Here is an 18,762-nt window from a genome sequence, read left to right as displayed (position 1 = left end):
AAAACAAAACAAAACCACAAAGCACACACTGGAATTGCTGTGGGTTGCCCTGCGAAAGCCCAGTTTCTCACGACCTTGTAAATGAAGCTCTTTGCATTTGACTGCCCTGTTCTTCAACTATGGCAACCAAGGGTTTACTTTTATTCAAAACGGTCTTAATTTCTTTCCAAGATAATAGCAAAGGCTGGCCTGTTTGTGAAGTTATCAGACAAGGTTGTAGATGGCAACCAAGGATTTTCCTGGGCAATATTTTGCACCTTCAAAAGTCTTCTGAAGGTGGCCAGCAGAACACCGATTTCTTCGAGAAGCTGTATTTCAGTCCAGAAGAAGACTGAGAAGAGAGAAGAATAGAAATACTGTAAATATATATAAATGTAAATAAAGACTTAAATTACTTTTAACTCACATGGGAACTGCCTCTACATTTTCTTGGCAGAGTTTTGGAGGATTTTTGCTATGGCTTAATTCTTAAATAGGGACCCAGTGGCTCAGTGGGTTAGGACGCTGAGCTTGTCGATCAGAAGGTCGGAAGTTTGGCGGGTCGAATTCCGAGTGCCGCGTAACAGAGTGAGCGCCTGTTACTCATCCCAGCTTCTGCCAACCTAGCAGTTCGAAAGCACGCCAAAATGCAAGTAGAAAAATAGGGACCACTCCGGTGGGAAGGTAACAGCGTTCCATGCGCCTTTGGCGTCTAGTCATACCGGCCACATGACCACGGAGACGTCCTCGGACAAGCGCTGGCTCTTCGGCTTTGAAATGGAGATGAGCACCGGCCCCTAGAGTCGGAAACGACTAGCACGCATGTGCGGGGGAACCTTTACCTTTACTTTACCTTAATTCTTAAATATTGTTTTTACTTTTCAGTCACCCTTTTTTGTCCTTTTAGCTCTCTCTTTGATTTCTTTGCCTCTTCTTTGCTCTATATTAGTTTGCAATAGTTCTTTGATTTTGAAACTTTGAATAAAATTATATGCTAAAAAGGAAAGAAAGAAAGAAAGAGCGGGTGTTGTTGATGGCATATGGCCTATTTCAAGCCTATTACTCACACATTATAGGACAGAAAGCTTTTAAAACAAGCATGACGTGAGTTATCAAGCTTCCTTGTAGTCTTGTTGACACTGGAGATGTTATGTCTGTCTCCCATCCTGGAATTTTTAGAGATATATTTTCAAACCAGCTTTCAGCTGAACAATCCTTCCTCTTGGGTCTCCTGTGCTATTTAAATCTGGCCACTGAAAAAAGCCAGCTTGGCCCTGCCCCCCACACTTTATTTTCCAAAGACGTCTGACTTCTTGCACAATGAGATGGTATAATTGAGGAAGGTCATGCCAGGCCATCTTGAAACAGCTGAGTTATTACATGCCCAACTTAGAGAAACATTTGTGTTTTGGTGCAACAGAAGACTCCAGCAAGGAGTGGCATGACACCATTAGAACAGACTGGGGCATAGTGTGTAGACCTTACTCAGCAGAGTAGGCAGGACTGTAACAAGATTTTCTTGCTACAGTTTGCAGCAAATGAAGGCCTAGCATGTTGGTCTCCAAAGCGATTTTCTCCAATCAGTTACTTTCCAAATGGGGACTCTTTCATGGTGGTTAGAAGAAGTGCAGAATCTGGAGAACAATACATTAGGGAAAGCCTGATATAAATAGATGGGTGTTAGGCATGAAAGATCAGGTCTGCATGTGAAGGTCCAATTAAATTGATTTATTCCTAAAAACCTATGCACGAGTATCTTCTCAGCTAACTGGTCAACATCTACTTGGGTTAGATAAGGGTCAACAGAATTCAAGGGAAGTTGGACTGAGTTTGCTTGTGGTGACATGGAGATTCTAGGCCGATTCCTCTCTTAATTCCACCCCCAGTTTTTGCCACTCCTTCTCCGACAATGGGTGTGTCTTCAAGACTTTAAAGGAATTTAATCGAGCCTGTTACGCAAATGAGTGACACCTAATTCTTCATTTCCTAAAATCTTTGTTTAATCTGTAGAGCTTCACCCTCCTTTCAAGACTGGAACCTGGAGCCAATTACAATTCCCCAGAAGTGACTTTCACCACACAACCCACTTACGTGGCACAGCAAAGAAGGAACATGACCACAAAGACAATTGGGAAAGCATATAGTGCTCCCCTCGGGAAGGAGTGAAGGACGTGAGCCCAGAGATCATCCAGGTAGTCTGACAACCAGGACCGGCGGACACCTGTGGAGTCAACCAAGAAGATTCCCTCAGCATCTGAGGCAGAACTGTACCATGCTCCTGATTTCCTTTGAGAGAATGAACACAAAATACATTTTTTCATCACGTTTTTCATCCTGCAATGTGAAGAACTGAGGATAAACGCCTGGCAAAACACATAACTTCTGTTTATAAAAAAGGCCATTTTCGCCTTATTTCTAAACCTTATAATGTAAAAAGAAAAAAAAAGGCGGGAAACTTCCAGAGGACAAATCGTCGTGAGGGAAAAAGGAAACACGAAATAGGTGTTCGTGAAAAGATCTTATTAACTAGACTTTATTGTTTGGTGTCGCTTTCATTCCATTGAAGTCGGTGTTTTTCAAACTTGAGGACTTTAAAACGTGTGGACTTCAACTGCCAGAATGGTGGCTGGATAATTTTGAGCGTTGAAGTCCACACATTTTAAAGCTGTCGGGTTTAAAAAACACTGATTAAGGGAGTGTGGCTTGTCCTCCCCTACCAGCATAATAATCATTTTCTTGTTTTCACTAAATCACTTCCCTGAAATGTTTTGTCTAAACTTTGACCAACTGAGTGCAAGCTGGCTTACTAGATGTGCTAAAAACAGTTCCATTTTCCTTCTGAAAGGTATCTAAGAGTACTTCCTCCTTTTACAAACATGAACTTTTTGCATATAAGAGGGGCAAAAGGGTTCTCCTCCATCTCTTACCAGGAACGAAATGTCCAAATCCTTTTCAGTACGTAGGTATGCATTTATGGACCTTGTATACCGCTGAACCAAGAACAAACTTGAATGGCAGTTTATTGTATCTCAGTTGCACTAATATATACACACACTTATATTTAGAACAAGCAACTCTCTGTCTAGCTTTCTCAAGAGGCAGCTGGAAGGAAGGGGCAGAAACAAGGCAAAGAGTTGAAAAATGCATAAGCAAAAATGAACTGGACAAACAATTTGGAAAAATTCAGTGTCATAAGATTGTCTTACCATTTTACTATCCAAGGTCTTTGACTATGTCTAGCTGGGGAACATAAGCAAGAAAAACTTTGGGGTGCATGTTGGTATCTGATTGGTAATTTGGGGGAGAGAAAACCAGGCTCAGAGTTGACCATGGAGTTTAATTCAACCAGAATTATTGCTATGTTCATAAACTTTTACCCAGTTTGTGACACTAAGCATCCCGAGCTAAGCTGGAGGAGACATTTCCTTCCATGTTAGGCCATCTCATCCAACTATCATGTGGCTAATTTAAAAACTCACGTTGGACCGTGTGTCCCAGATTTACAGCATCTGGCCTTGTGGTCCCCTGTAGAGGCATAGAGGGTTGCCTAAGCTGATTTTTAGTTCTACCTCTTCTAAGCCGGTTGCGGAAGATGGCGAAGGAGGGCATCTTCTGGGCCCTGTGAACACCCCAGACGCAGACTGGAGACATGGCCATTGAGAGCACCTGGAAGCAGACTATTTCTTTCCACATGACCTCCATGGCTTATCAGATACAGGTAATGTCAGTTAGAACGGCCTCTTGGACACACACTTACAGGCACGCCTGCTACGTGGCAAATGTTGGAAAAAGGCCAAATCAGGAAATTCATTCAAAGCCAGTCAAAAGAGTAGAACCAAAAGAGTTCACTAATGATCAGAAATCAGAATGGTCTCCACAGTCCTAAAACATTAATCCAAAATTCTGTGGACTAATTATGGACCCAGCATGCTGTTTAGAAATCCTTCTAGAGGACCAGTTTCAACAAACTCCAGATCCAAGCCTAAGGTGTGTCCTGTGGCTTTCAACTGCTTGCACATGGAACCTGGCAACCTTTATGATGTCACTTAGACTTCTGTAACACAACCTTCCTCAACTCAGTGTCTTTCGGTTTCAGATATGTTGGGATCATAATATTTCAGCCCATATTGCAGTAGGGATCTTCGACATTCACAGGATCAAGCTATCATGGATGTCTGTGCGTCTGCAGGGACATGTGCAGCAGAGGTGGTGGTGTTGCCTGTCAAATATCTTTGCTATTTCTGAAGGAACACTTCTAATCATTGAAATGTACCATGGTGAGGGAGAAGAGCAGGCAGAGCCTGGGGGTGGAGTCAAGCGAGTCAGCAGCCTAGAGTCATTACATTCCCATAAATGGTCTAAGTCGAACCTTGAATTCTGCTGAATCGCCTGTAGTGCCAATTTACAGTTGACCATTAATTGACTAGATTTTTGTGAATAGAAATGATATGTGGTCCCAATTCTTTCACGCCGGACAGATTTATTTTATTTTTATTTATTTATTTTAATTCCATTTATATCCCGCCCTTCTCCGAAGACTCAGGGCGGCTTACAAGCTTAGCAGTAGCCTTCATTCTATGTATATGCCTGCTTGTTAGGGCTTTCACACACACACACCCAAGCGGCATTATTACAAAGTCAGCTTAATTGCCCCCAACAATCTGGGTCCTCATTTTACCTACCTCTGAAGGATGGAAGGCTAAGTCAACCTTGAGCCTGGTGGGTGGTCTGGGATGGCTTTGGGAAGCCCTCCTTTATTCATTGAGTTGGGCCTTTTTGGTGGTAGAACCCCTTTTGTACAACCTTTGCCTGGTAAAATCCTTCCTGTCTCTCTTTAACCATGATGCAAAGCTCCCTAGGTTTTCTTACGCTTGGTCTTCCTTGTGTGCAAGCAGAGGCTCTTACATCCTTTTTCAAATTTTGCCTGCCTGTCTCTTTGGGATGCTGCTTGGACCGGCAACCATTCAGTAATCTTGGAAAGTGTACATTTGGAAAGATGAAGCCCCCATGCAATAAAATCATAAACCGAGTTCTTCTGAATAATTCTGAGGTTGCATTTGGAAGCCTTAAAACGTATGGGGGAAATATTCACCCGTGGAAGGGGTTCCTCACTGGGTAATTAATTATTATCAGTATTAATGCTGACTCGGTCCATTGCAGAGACTTTGTGCCGAGGCATCAGTCAGGAAAAATCAAGAGGAGAGAGTACAGATCTTCATGAGATAAACATTCTTTAATTACATGGCTGTATTCTCCAGCTACATTCAAGTCTGCATGGAGCAAATGATATGCAAGTGCTGAATATGCAGTTGGGTTAACAACTGAAGGACCCACCTGGATTTTGCTTAACAGGATTGGGGACAAGAGTGGCTAAAAGGGAGATAAACTATCTCCCTTTAGACAATTGCTAGAAGCAGAAGGAAGTTTACTGGTAGCTTAATCACTTCAGATATGGAGATGATTCAAACAGAAGCAGTAAACAGTTTTTTCAACCAAATAGCCTCTTGAGTTGACAGATGACAATTCCCACCAGTCCCAAACTACAGGACTGTTTGTAGTCCAATATCAAAGCGAGGCTGGTTCTAGAAAAGGATACGTCTATGGTTCACTTTGAGACATGTTGACTAGATGCTTTGGCCTCATACAGGTTAATCAGGCTTTCAGGGGCTCTCTGTAGCTTCCTCAAAAAGTTGGAGACTAGCAAATAATTAGGATCTCTTTTTTCCCCCAAAAAGGGGGCAAAAAATCCCTCCTCTTTCCTTAATCAGTAGAAGATGTTGCTTTCCTCTTCTTTTGATATCAGTGGAATCTTTGGGAAGACCATTAATCAATCAATCAATCAAAATAGAGCCTTGGAGGTCTTCTAGTCCAACCCCCTGCTCAAGCAGGCAACCCTACCCAATCTGAGAAGTGGCTGTCCAGTTTCTTCTTGAAAACCTCCACTGCTGGAACCATCATGAGAACAGTGATGGGGGAAGAACGTGCACATTTCAAATCCTCCCTCCCACCAGCTGAAAGCGTAAAGCAGATCATAGGAATTCATGAAGCTAACTGTTCCCGGCTCTAAGAAGCCCAACACAAACTTAGCAAGAGAAGATACATTGGTGTTCATAAATTCCCCAATGTGATCCTAACAAAACCCCCAGTAGACAAATGCCAAGTGTTATACTATTGCAACATTTTGCAGGGACTTCACGTCGTTCCTTAAGCGGCAAAGCACCGTTCTCAAAAACAAGAGAGGAAATTTAAGTTTATTTTATCATGATAAGTGTGCTGTTGCGGTGGGCTGTGCAGGGGAAGACCCTCCTCGTTTGAGCGTTTGCAGCAAAAGCCAAAGGTGGTTTCATCTTGACTAGTCCATCTGCTCGGTGTCACAGCCCAACACCTCCATCCTCAGCGCAATGTGTTTGTTCCACTTGAGTGGGTGTATCCTCAAATATCTGGCAAAGAATGGGACATCCAGAAAGTTCATCACGGGCTGGAAATAATCACCGTTTCCCTGGAAAACCTGAAAAATGAGAGGATTGTAGCTGTCACTTTTCTCAGGCCTTTTCTCTGATAAAGAAAGAATGAACTATGCAGACATGGTACCGACCTGTTTCTCCCCGTGTTGAAGAACGGGTGTCCAGTTTTTGCCATCCATGCTGCTGGAAAGAGTAAACTCCTTTACAAACATATGGGTGAAGACAGACTTGGCACCTTGAGTTATTAGTCCTGTCACCCGCACGGTCTTCTTAAAGTTCACCTGAAGCCACTCCGCGGTGCTGTCAACCTGGGGAAAAGACGGAAATTCCAGTCGCTCCATCCTTGGAAAACAAAATTTCAGACTTCCTGGTTTCTTTTTATTGATCACAGATTAGGTTGAAAGAATGCAGGTGATCCTTGACTGACAAAAGTTACAACAGCAATTGTGGCAAGCAAGGTTGTAAAATGGGACAAAACTCAGTTAACAAATCTCTTGATTAGCGACAGAAATTTTGGGCTCAATTTGTAGTGGAATGTCGAGGACGACCTGGATTATATAAAAAAAGAGCAACGGACACCTGGAGGTAGCAAGTCATCCAAAGTGGTTGCCCCATCCCATGAAAAAGGCCCAATGGGATGTTTACCCAAGACCTGGGAGAGAAGAGACATCTTCTTAAGACCCATTGAAAGACAGGCAAGAGGGGACTGTGCAGATTAGTTGGGCAGAACTGTGGAAAATGCAATGCCATCATTGCAGCTGGAATGGAAGGAGCCAAAATAAAGGAAGACACAGTGCATACAGTGAGAAACTACAGGGTTCGGGAAGGAGGGCTTAGAGAAGGGAACTGAATTCTGGGAGTTGAAGTCCACCCATCTGAAAGCTGCCACATTTGGAAAACACTGTTATAGACATCCAATTTACCGTTGGTCTCCATGCATTTATTCTTCCTTTCAAATTGAGCCGGGCCAAAAAGGGTGACCAAGTAGCGAATGCGTTGTCAATCCAAGAGGAGGCCGTAATCTGTTCATTAGCAATGGATTTGCTCTCTATTCCTAGTGGCATGGAACAGCCTAGAGGGAAAGAAAATAGACCAGGGGTAGGCAACCTTGTGTGGGACGTGGTGGCTCAGTGGGTTAGGATGCTGAGCTTGTCGATCAGAAGGTCGGCAGTTTGGCGGGTCGAATCCTGAGTGCTGTGTAACAGAGTGAGCGCCTGTTACTCGTCCCAGCTTCTGCCAACCTAGCAGTTCGAAAGCACGTAAAAATGCAAGTAGAAAAATAGGGACCACTATGGTGGGAAGGTAACAGAGTTCCGTGCGCATTTGGCGTCTAGTCATGCCGGCCACATGACCATGGAGACGTCCTTGGACAAGCGCTGGCTCTTCGGCTTTGAAACAGAGATGAGCACCGGCCCCTAGAGTCAGAAACGACTAGCACGTATGTGCGGGGGAATCTTTACCTTTACCTAGGCAACCTTGGCTCTTTTATGACTGGTGGACTTCAACTCCCAGAATTCCTGAGCCAGCACAGGAATTCTGGGAGTTGAAGTCCACCAGTCATAAAAGAGCCAAGGTTGCCTACCCCTGAAATAGACAAACCTAGTAATCCTCATTCAGAACATAGAAACATAGCGCTGGAAGGGACTTTGGAGGTCTTCTAGTCCAAGACTTGATCAAGGCAGGAAACCTGATATATCATCCCGGTCAAATGGTTGTCCACTGTTGTCCATTTAGCTTTGGTAGTCTCTTTTCTCTACCTCTATCTCTTGTGCCAGATCTTCATTCCTTGAATGGCATTCAACTGTATACACTGTATACCAACTGCTTTGGATCCTAACCCTCATTGCCTTCATCATGGAACAAGCCCTAGTGATTTGATGGGCAACATGCTTACAAGGAAGACCTGTTGATCCTTCAGATAATGCCCCCACCAGAAAGGGACTTTTTTGCACCATAAACAGGATTTTTTTTTAGTGGAGGTCCTGTTGATCAATATTGAGATGATCAAGATTCTTATATTGAAATGGCTGAAATAAAGGGGACAGGTCCTGTGTGTGGGGAAGGATGATAGAGAAACCCCCAAAGTATCGGGGTCTCCCGATACTCCCATGTAACACCTCTGCTCCGTGAGCTGCATTGGCTTCCGGGTGAGATTCAAGGTGCTGGTGATGACCTATAAAGCCCTAAATGGCATGGGCCCGGATTATTTACGGGAGCACCTTTTGCCGGCGTCAACTTCCCATCGCCCTGTGCGCTCCCATAGAGAGGGCCTCCTCAGGGTGCCATCGGTCAGGGAATGTCGACTGGCGGTCCCAGGGGGAGAGCATTCTCTGTGGGCGCGCCTGCCCTCTGGAACCAGCTCCCCGTTGAGCTCCAGACAGCTCCCGACCTTCGCTTTTTTCACCGCGACCTGAAGACTTGGTTATTCGAACTTGCCAGCCTGGACTGAGGGATTGGGGTTTTAGATTTTAGATTTTAAATTTTAGAACATGTTTTATTGTTTAGGGCTACTTGGTTTAATTTATTTTAATTTTTGTATATTATGTGTTGTATATAGTGTTTTAATTGCCCTGTACACCGCCCCGAGTCCTTCGGGAGAGGGGCGGTATATAAATCCAAATAATAAATAATAAATAAAGGTTCTTAAAATAAAGCTTGCTCAGAATACTTATTGCTATAGGATGTGGGGCACATATATTTTAGTAACTTCTTTATTTTCATACAGACATTGTGTTTCCTGTTTATGCAACCAGGTGCAGCATAAAAGCATGTTAAAGAAGTCAATCAGGGGTTTTCCCAGCCCTATGGGAAGACCTACCTTTGTCCAGATCTGAATAAACATGTGATTCAGAGAGAATTGGACTCTTGTCTCTTCGTTCGCACCAACCTGGATCTAGTATCCCTGACTAACACTCCATCTTTGGGACTTTCTTTCCAGAGAAGCTTGCCTGGGGCTGAACTGATTACTTCTTGAGGGCAGAGAAAAGCTGGCACAGAATATAGAGTCATTTAAAGTGCAGTGATTCATGGATTCAGCTCAATTCCCAGCAGAGGGTTTGAACCCCACTGAATAAAATCTCACGATGATCCCTAAAAAAAAGATGAAGCCAGTCACTGCTTGCTAGTATTCAGTGTAAATTGACAACAATGACTTCTGGGAACAAAAATGTCCGTCCCAGAGCTATAGTGACTATTCAGGGAAAAAATGTCTTCAAGGATCTGTCACACACAAAAATGGAATGAATACATCTGCTGGCTCTTGGTTGAGATGGGGGGACAAGAACCAAAGGTGTTGCACCCAATCACATTTTGGCTAAATATTAGCAGGAACCTCCTATGGTAACAGCAGTTGCATTGTCGGACAACCTCCTTCAGAGGGGGTCAGCTCTCTTTCAGTGAAGCTATTTAAGAAAGATCTGCTCAGACATCTGTGAAGGGTAACCTATTATGCAGTACAATTGTGCTCTGTAAAGATTGCTTGGAGGCGGGAGAGACTTCCAATGTGATCTACCAAATCCCCTGCATAGATTGCCTCTGTGACTATGTAGGACAGACGGAAGGAAGCCAACCACCAGATTGCAAGAAGACAAGCGAGCGGTCAGACAAGGAGACTCGAACTCATTGGTAGCCTCACCATGGGAACGCACAAGGACTTACATTCAATTTTGCAGCTACTAAGATTGTTGGACAAGCAGGTACAAAAAGAGCCAGGGAAGTGATTGAAGCCTAGTAAACAAGCCCCTCGTCAGTCAATAGGAGTGCTGATTTACCACCAGCCTATCAAATACTTAGAGGGCTGGGCAGCACAAGCAAACAACAGCCAACGACTTAATAGCCAGCTATCAACACCCCAATCAATTTCTAAAAAGCCACATACAGCAGGCACTATATGTAAATATCATACACAGAAGAGCACACCATTCCCTGAAGATGGTCTCCAGCACGAGTCCAAATGCTAGGAAGAGAAAAACCTCCGGTCCCAGTGATTGACCCAGATTGGATCCCAATAATCTAGGTGCATCCTATTAGACTCTTGAGATTCCACTGCCTCAACAATCCCACCATCCTATGAATGGAAAAAGGAAGAAAGGTCTCGTTCCATACTGTTCAGGTCACAGCCTAGCAGCTCCATCCTCAAAGTGTTGCGAAAGTTGAAGTGCGTTGGGTGGAGTCGGAGATAACGGGCTACAATGGGCGGGTCGAAGGCATTTTCTTTCACACTCACTCCATCCACGTTTCCAGAGAATATCTGCAGGCAAGAAGGGAAAAGCAGCTTTATTGACATTGGGGCATGTAAGGCAGGACAAGAGCTGTTATTAGGGGCTCTGCATGAAATCCACACCCTGAGATAGACAGCAATCTATCTTCAGCCTAAGTGGAAAGAGTGAGAAACTGCTGCCTTGCATCAGAGCCAATCTGGTATAATGATTAAGTCAAGGCTAGAAACTGGTAGATCGTGAGTTTTGGTCCTGCTTTGGGCCCAGAGCCTAGCTGGTGTAAGAGATGATTGGGCTAAGCCTAAAGATGGGATCAAACATGCCATCCATTTGGATTCGCTTCGTGCCCACAAAAGATCTAAGTCCGGCCCCCTTGAATTCCATTGACTCTTATCTAGTTCAGATTCTGGTCTACAGGTAACATGAAACGAACTTGTACTCCTTTTGAACATAACCCTGGCTCCAGAAATCCTGGATTTCTTTTTCCTGACGGCTGGTCTCCTTGGGCCAGTCCCTTTCTCTCAGCCCTAGGAAGGAGGCAACGGCCAACAGTTCTGAAAACCTTGCCAAGAAAACTGCAGGGATTTGTCTTGGTAGTCTCCAAGAGACATGATTGAACAAAGAAAAAAAACACCCAAACCCTGGTTTGCATACAGCCCAATCCAGGTTCCATCCTCAACATCTCCAGGATGGATTAGAGGACCATCAACTTTCTAAATGTTCTTTGTTTCTTAGACTTACTATCTGTTTGAGTTCAAGCTCAAATCTAAAGGACTTCAGGGACAGGACTCCATAGTTTCCCAAGTTGCAACATGGAAGAGCTTTTCTACCACTTTCTCAGGACTGGGTTTTTGACTTCCCAATCTAACCTATGCCCCAATATTTTTCTGCCCATCCAAATCTTAACCAGGTCAGGCCCTGCTTAGCCTCAGCCAAGCTCAGCTAAATAATTTGCCCCAGCTTGACTTCTTTCCCGAAGATGCTAAAATGTGAGTTGTTCCAGGGAGCTTTTGCTGATCAAACCAACCCGATCCAAGGTTTTTGCTTGTAGTGATGTGTTCATTGAACCTTGAGACTGTGATTGTTACTGCGTTATCAATTTTGCCATTTGCTAAAGTATTACATGCATCTTTCTTAATTTGCCTTACGGTGGATGTTTTATTGTGGCGTCTATCTTATTATTAACTGCCAAGCAGATTACATACAACCCAGTTGAAGAAATAAACCACTGCCACCTCCTGCTGGTCATTCATGTATGCATCCCATTTATCAGCGTATATAATCGGAGCCATACAAATTCCTGTGCCAAGCAAGTCCACCTTCTGTGTTAATAAACACTGGATTCCTTTGAGGGGTATGCCAAATATTCAAACCACTGTGTTACTTTCTTGATCTGTTCTACTTTCGTAGTGGTTAAGAAAGATGGGAACATAGCTATTCTCTCATTCTTTCTCAGTCACAAGTAATCCTACTTAGCCTTTTTTTTCTATCCCAACTATAATGTTTTGGCTTGAGGCTACTTCGCAGATTGAAGAATTATCTGACAACTGCAGGATCAGATGTAATGCAGGCTTTTCCATCCTGGATGTATTAAATTAATTGTTATTATTGCAATCGTCAGGTGGAAACCAGCTTTAAACTTCAATTCTGCAGGTAGCAAATTTAAAGATTTGCAGCCTCGACATGTCTGAAGGGTCCCGCTGCTTTTATTGATGGGTTGACCATCTTAAACACGCCTTCTAGCATGAAATGATAGTTTGCATTCTCAACTGTATTAGTACATTTACAAACAATCTTTCCGTTCTCTGATTGCAGGAGAATCGCTAAAAAGTAATTACCATTTGAGAGCTGGTAGAATTGCCTTTATAACTCTTCCACTTCTCTCCATCCAGGCTATAGAAGATGACAAACTGGGAGATGTAATAGTTGGATAATCTCTGCCGCGCTCCTTGGGTTTTTATTCCGTGGAAGATCTTGGGTTGGAGCAAGTCCACCTGGAGAACAAGGACACTCTTTTCTTTTGGAGAACAAAGTTTCTATAAAACCTCTTTTTCCTCAATTTCCAGATGTTTGGGATTGCACCCCTCCAAGTTCCAAATTCAGCACCGCCTTCAGCAATGCTGGACTCAAGCCACATTGAAAAAGGCTACCATGTAAAGCGTTATTGGCAGATGGAACAAAATGGACCACAGCTAAATATATCAGTGGCCTAGCCTAGTAAAAAGTAGCTTCACCTGTTCACGAAACAAACTAGAAAAGCAAGATAGATCATGACATCTTCAACTTTTCTGTCCTGAAGGATGAGAAATCAAGAGCATGCATAGGGAAGGGAATGAGTTAGCTGCAGGATTCAAATGCATTGCTTCTCATGCATTGGCAAAGGATAAAGTGGAGTGTAAAGTCTTTCAGAATGTTATGAGACAGGGAAGATTGTTCACATAATGATAAATATCTGGAAACTGCTGATTTTGCCTAGGTCAAAAGGACATCTGTCCATTAAACCAAAATGGCTGTTGACCATCATTCACACCAGCACTGGTCTCCTTAGGAGACGTTGACGTCCTACTACCCTCAAAGAAGGCACTGCTGATCCTGGTCCTGGGATTCCCTCCTAATATATACACACTACATAGTAGGATATGTGAACCCTTTGTCCTCTTTCCTCCTTTTAAGACCAAATATCACCATTTAAGCTCACTGAAGGTAATTTAAAGGGAGGAATTATTGCTATCCAGTTATATTAGGCCTGATCTAGCCTGAAAACTGCTGCTAATAAATAGCGCTGCTAATAGTGCTGCCAATAACGCTGCTAATCTTAAATAGTGTCACAAGATCTAGTTTTTGTGTAGACGACTCGGTCACTCGGCTGAATTACTTTCACTTTCTCTGTTGTCTAAAAGAAGAAGGGCACCTGATAATTCTGCATCCTATTATGTCTGCTTCTTATTTACCTGTAGAAGCTCTCCATCCTAATGATCAAGCCTACCTGGATCCAGGAGTTCTTTTGGTCACTCCTCCAAGCATTGATTGACCCAGATTTGTCCAACCTGGCCAGACTGGGGACCCATTCACCTTGGACCAAAGGAAGAAGACAAGAGACTAGGACCTGAAGATTTAGCAAGCTTTGCCTTTCAATAGCTGATATTCTTTAGTGGTGGTTCTTGGATTGGACCTTAAGACCAAAGCCAGGGGTTCCTACCCAAGTGGTGACACAAATAAGGCAGAAAACAAATAGCTAATGGGGCAGCGGTAAACAAAAATGGTGTCCGTATCTAAGAGAGAGTGATGATGAAACTCATTGGGGTAACCATGCAATAATATTTCCCCAAACTACTTATATTAAGAGAAATGGATACATGGACTGGTGATGGAAGCAACCAGTTGTTGTTAGCTGCAAAGTCGTGTCCGACCCATTGCAACCCCATGGACAACCTTCCTCCAGGCCTTCCTGTCCTCTACCATCTTCTGGAGTCCCTTTAGGCTCACGCCTACTGCTTCAGTGACTCCATCCAGCCACCTCATTGTCTGTCATCCCGTTCTTCTCTTGCCCTCAACCTTTCCCAGCATTAGGCTCTTTTCCAGTGAGTCCTTCCTTCTCATGAGGTGGCCAAAGTATTTGAGTTTTAGCTTCAGGATCTGGCCTTCTAAAGAGCAGTCAGGGTTGATCTCCTCTAGGACTGACTGGTTTGATCGCCTTGCAGTCCAAGGGACTCGCAGGAGTCTTCTCCAGCACCAGAGTTCAAAGGCCTCAATTCTTTGGCGCTCGGCCTTTCTTATGGTTATATATATATATATTGCTCAAAAAATTAAAGGGAACACAAAATAAGACATCCTACTATTAAATACAGTACATTGTGTTGTTTAAGTGTTCCCTTTATTTTATATATATATATATATACACACACACACACACTTGCATATAATGTTATGATTTCATTGAATATTTGTCAGTCTCTTTCACAATAAATATCCCTAGACAATATCTGCATAAAATCCCCATTCTTCCTTAACAGAACCAAAAAAATAATAGAAGCAAACCAGGATCCAATCAGGGACTAAAGTAATATGCAACGTCTCACCATAGTGTCCTAAAGCTGTGATCTGAGAGTCAGCAATATATCCAGAAGCTAAGCCTAGAGGAGTCTGGCAATCTGAAACCAAAGAGTAAAAGGTACGGTGACAAAATGACCGTCGATCACATGACCGATCCAGTTTTTGAGTATCTTTTGTGACTGTCATTAAGCAAACATGACGGTGGTCAAATGGGTAGCATGGTCATTGTTGTGTACTGGGTTCGTTGTTTGAGTGAAGAGACGAGGCGAGTGAGTTCAAGCAGGAACATTCTTTATTTGTTTGCAGGAACTGAACTGAGAAACGGCTGTGAATGCAGCTATTTATACCCTGGCCTCTAGGTGGTGGCCAATAGGCTTAAAGCAACCTATTGCCGCCCTAGAGGCAGCCAATGGCAGCTCTGGAGACGGGTTGTCTGAGGAGCTGGGAGCCGTTAGCCAGCTCCTTGCTTAAGCAACCTTCCAGCATTCAACCCACGTGGTGCACTCAGCAAAACAAGGCCCAATACATTACAGTCATTAAGCAAATGCTTTGGTCATTAAGCAAGCCAATGATTCACTATGGATGTGGTTTTTCCCAAAACCAGAAGTAACTGCTAGTTCTTGGCAAAACTGTCATTAATACGGTCATGGGACTGTGAGACACTCAGCCATGTTGCCAGTGCCTGAAGTGTAGTCATGTGACCAGGGATGGGAGCAACCTCAGAATTTTGGACCCAGGATGTAAGCCTCCTTTTTGGGGGGTTGGATAGAACTTTCAATGGTTGCTGTGTGACCTCCACAAGTCGAGGACTACCTGTAGATCTTCGTTGTTGAGGAACTCCTCAATTTCTTACCCTTGTTGTAGATGAGGAAGAGGGCGCTCATTCCTGCTTGTTCGTGCTCACTAACCACGCACTCCACCCGCCAAATCCCAGGATGAGATGGACGCATTTCCACTGTCTCGAAGGCACCTACCAGAGGTTGCAAGAATAATAGACAATCAGCAAATCTCTTGTTCTGGCGGTTACGTTTTATGGGGCAAGATTTCACATATCTTGAAGGGTATCAAGGCACATTGCAGAGATCTGGTGGGATCTTTTATCTAAGGAGCTTCCTTCAACTCAAGAAGGTGATGCCTTTGGTCCCAAAAGTCTTCCCTAATCTATAGGAAGGATTAGTGCACTAGCTGAGGTCAGAATTTGTACTGGAAACAGCGACTCCCAGGACGAGTGTCTGGAAGCTCTGATTAATAATATTTTATAGAAGGCAGGATAAAGTTAAGGTAAAGGTAAAGGTTCCCCCGCACATGCATGCTAGTCGTTTCCAACTCTAGGGGCCGGTGCTCATCTCCATTTCAAAGCCGAAGAGCCAGCGCTTGTCCAAGGACGTCTCCGTGGTCATGTGGCCGGCATGACTAGACACCAAAGGCGCACAGAACGCTGTTACCTTCCCACCGTAGTGGTCCCTATTTTTCTACTTGCATTTTTACGTGCTTTCGAACTGCTAGGTTGGCAGAAGCTGGGACGAATAACAGGCACTCATTCTGTTATGCGGCATTCGGGATTCGACCGGCCAAACTGCCGACCTTCTGATCGACAAGCTCAGCGTCCTAACCCACTGAGCCACCGTATCCCTTAGGATAAAGTTAGGATGCATGAATTCCAAGTGCTCTGTATTCAAATTGTATACAGCGAATCTAAGCTATAAAAACTTTGGCCTGTCTTCTGAAGTTTTTCCAGTGCAAAGTTGTGTTTGGTGAAAGTCTATCTCTACTGGTGATTGGATAACTGCTGGTAGACATCTTATCCTACTCTCCCTGCTTCATGCCATCATTTACGTTCCAGAAGCAAATTAGGAGAGTTTGGGCAATGTCCTTGTTCTTTCAGTCTAACCTCTGATTATGTAAGGATAGCGTCAATGCCCATTTTACAAGTCGTTTTTAAGGATTACTAAATACACTTGTAAAAGCATTGATGGCATAGTAGTGAAGAGGAGGAGGAAGAAGAAGAGGTAGCTGCTTCAATGGATTGTGGATTCCTCACATGTTTAGTTCTATTCACACAATTTCTATCCCATTGAATTGATTCTGCTTAAGCAGACACTGGATAACTTGTCTGTCAGGAATAACCTAGCTGCAAGATTTCTACACTGTGAAGGGGGTTGTAGTAAATGATTTCTAAGATCCATTCTAAGGTTTTCCCAGAAATAAAGGGAGGAAATATCAAAGATGGCGAAATTTCTACACTTATTTGTATCTCTGTAGATCAGTTTTCCTCAACCTCAATGTGTGGACTTCAACTCCCAGAATTCATGACTGGCTGGGGAATTCTGGGAGTTGAGGTCCGCGCATCTTAAAGTCACTGAGCTTGAGAGAAACTGTTGTAGATAGTTGAGCTGTTTCAAGTGCTTTAAACTGAATCGCTGAACTGAGCAGCAGAAGATTGAGCGGGAGGACTTATGTGGTTGCCTCCAAGTCTGTCATTCTATGGTTAAAGAAGTTGTTCTTGCTACGTTCAGGCATGGACCGGCAATGGGGGTGCATGTTTACTGTGCCTCACCAGGGAAGAGGTTGTAGATGGCCAAACGGTACTCCTCAGCCATCCGGATGGTGAAAACCTGCCCATGGAAATGGACAGCATGGATGTCCTCAATGCCGCCTGCGTTCAGCAGATACCACCTGACCCGCTGATGTAGTCCCATCACCAGCCCTGGCAACGTGTCTCTCACGTGGCCATTGATCGCTAGGGGAAAAAAGAATGGAGAACGTCCAGGTTCAATTCAGCCATGTCTTAATTAGCAGTTTAAACTCTAGGAACAATTAAGGAAAGCGGGGTGAGGAACATCACCATTTATGCCTGCTGGAAAGAAAGACAGAACAGCCCCTTTTCTTAGAAGATTGGAATGGCTGGTCATTCCAGGGGGCTCACTAGCAAAAAAGAAAGCATTGAGGGTACCACAACCCAAAAGAATTGGGGATCAGATTCCATGAACAGATTTATAGGTAGGCCTCCATTTAAGACCCCCACTGAGCCTCGAATTTCTTAACATTTCTTAAGTGAATGTTGCCCCGTTTTTAACGAGCTTTCATGCCAAAGATGTTAAGTGAATCATTGCCCTTGTTCAGTTAGTAACCCAGTTGTTCAGGGAATCTGGCTTGCCCATCGACTTTGCTTGTCAGACGGTCGCAAAAGGGGATCACATGATCCCAGGACACTGCAAGCGTCATCAATATGAGTCAGTTGCCAAGTGTATGAATTTTGATGACGTGACCACGAGGAGGCCGTAATTGTGAAAAGCTGTAATTGTGGAAAGTGGTCCTAAGTCCCTTTTCCCAGTACCGTTACAACTCTGAACGGTCACGAAATGAGCTGTTGTAAGTCGAGGACTACCTGTATTTGGGAGGGGGCAGCAACATTAGTGTGGTTTTCCTAAGCATTTCTTTGGGAGACGAGGACGATAAGCAGGAAAGAACGGGGACGGAGGACTCTCCTTACCATAGAAGGTATGGTTGCTTTTCAGGACAGGATCGTCCATCTGGATGTGGCAAGGAGACGGGCAGCTCTTTTCAAAGTTCTCAGCAAAATACCAGCTCTTTGTTTCGTCAAAGATGGTGAAGAGTAAGGAGAATTCTTGAATAGCCAATTGTCTGATGTGTGTGGTACGGATCACCGAAGCCTGGCAAATAATCAGAGGTCCAATAAGACCGGAATGCAGATCTTTTTCCTGGAACAGAAGAGGGAGGAAGAGAATCAGAAAAAGAAGAATGACATTGCCTCGGAACAGCCTTATTTTTAAAGGACATTCATTCAGAGCATCCAGCTTGCTGGTATCTTGGTTTACCATTAGAAATGCATTAAAAACGCCCTTGAAATTGTCTTTTTTTTTTAATTATTTGCTTTGAATGTTAATATATTTGGCTTTACTGCTGGCTTCACAGTTTACAGTTGTAAATGTATAATTTACAACAGAGCTGTAATATGCTTAACTAACTCGGCTAACTGTTTTAATTGGTGCTGAAAGAGCTGGCTTAGTTAATAAGTCACTGTTTGA

The 18,762-nt window shown here is 43.7% G+C and overlaps 1 protein-coding gene across 1 annotated transcript in view; it reads right to left on the bottom strand.

The window, feature by feature from the left end:
- Positions 1 to 5,209: 5,209 nt before the first annotated feature.
- F8 (coagulation factor VIII) overlaps positions 5,210 to 18,762 on the bottom strand; it is a 38,645-nt gene continuing 25,092 nt past the window's right edge. Inside the window, exons 18-27 of the mRNA XM_083371856.1 lie at positions 18,207 to 18,435; positions 17,271 to 17,453; positions 15,567 to 15,683; positions 14,740 to 14,811; positions 13,647 to 13,732; positions 12,499 to 12,654; positions 10,548 to 10,692; positions 7,367 to 7,515; positions 6,575 to 6,751; positions 5,210 to 6,487 (exon numbers count right to left, since the gene is read on the bottom strand). Coding sequence (XP_083227982.1) covers positions 6,332 to 6,487; positions 6,575 to 6,751; positions 7,367 to 7,515; positions 10,548 to 10,692; positions 12,499 to 12,654; positions 13,647 to 13,732; positions 14,740 to 14,811; positions 15,567 to 15,683; positions 17,271 to 17,453; positions 18,207 to 18,435 — 1,470 coding nt within the window. The 3' untranslated portion in view covers positions 5,210 to 6,331. The remainder of the gene's footprint in view (positions 6,488 to 6,574; positions 6,752 to 7,366; positions 7,516 to 10,547; positions 10,693 to 12,498; positions 12,655 to 13,646; positions 13,733 to 14,739; positions 14,812 to 15,566; positions 15,684 to 17,270; positions 17,454 to 18,206; positions 18,436 to 18,762) is intronic.

This window comes from Vipera ursinii (assembly GCF_947247035.1).
Source record: "Vipera ursinii genome assembly, chromosome: 12".
NCBI classification, from domain to species: domain Eukaryota; kingdom Metazoa; phylum Chordata; class Lepidosauria; order Squamata; family Viperidae; genus Vipera; species Vipera ursinii.
This window is presented reverse-complemented; position numbering and strand designations above follow the sequence as displayed.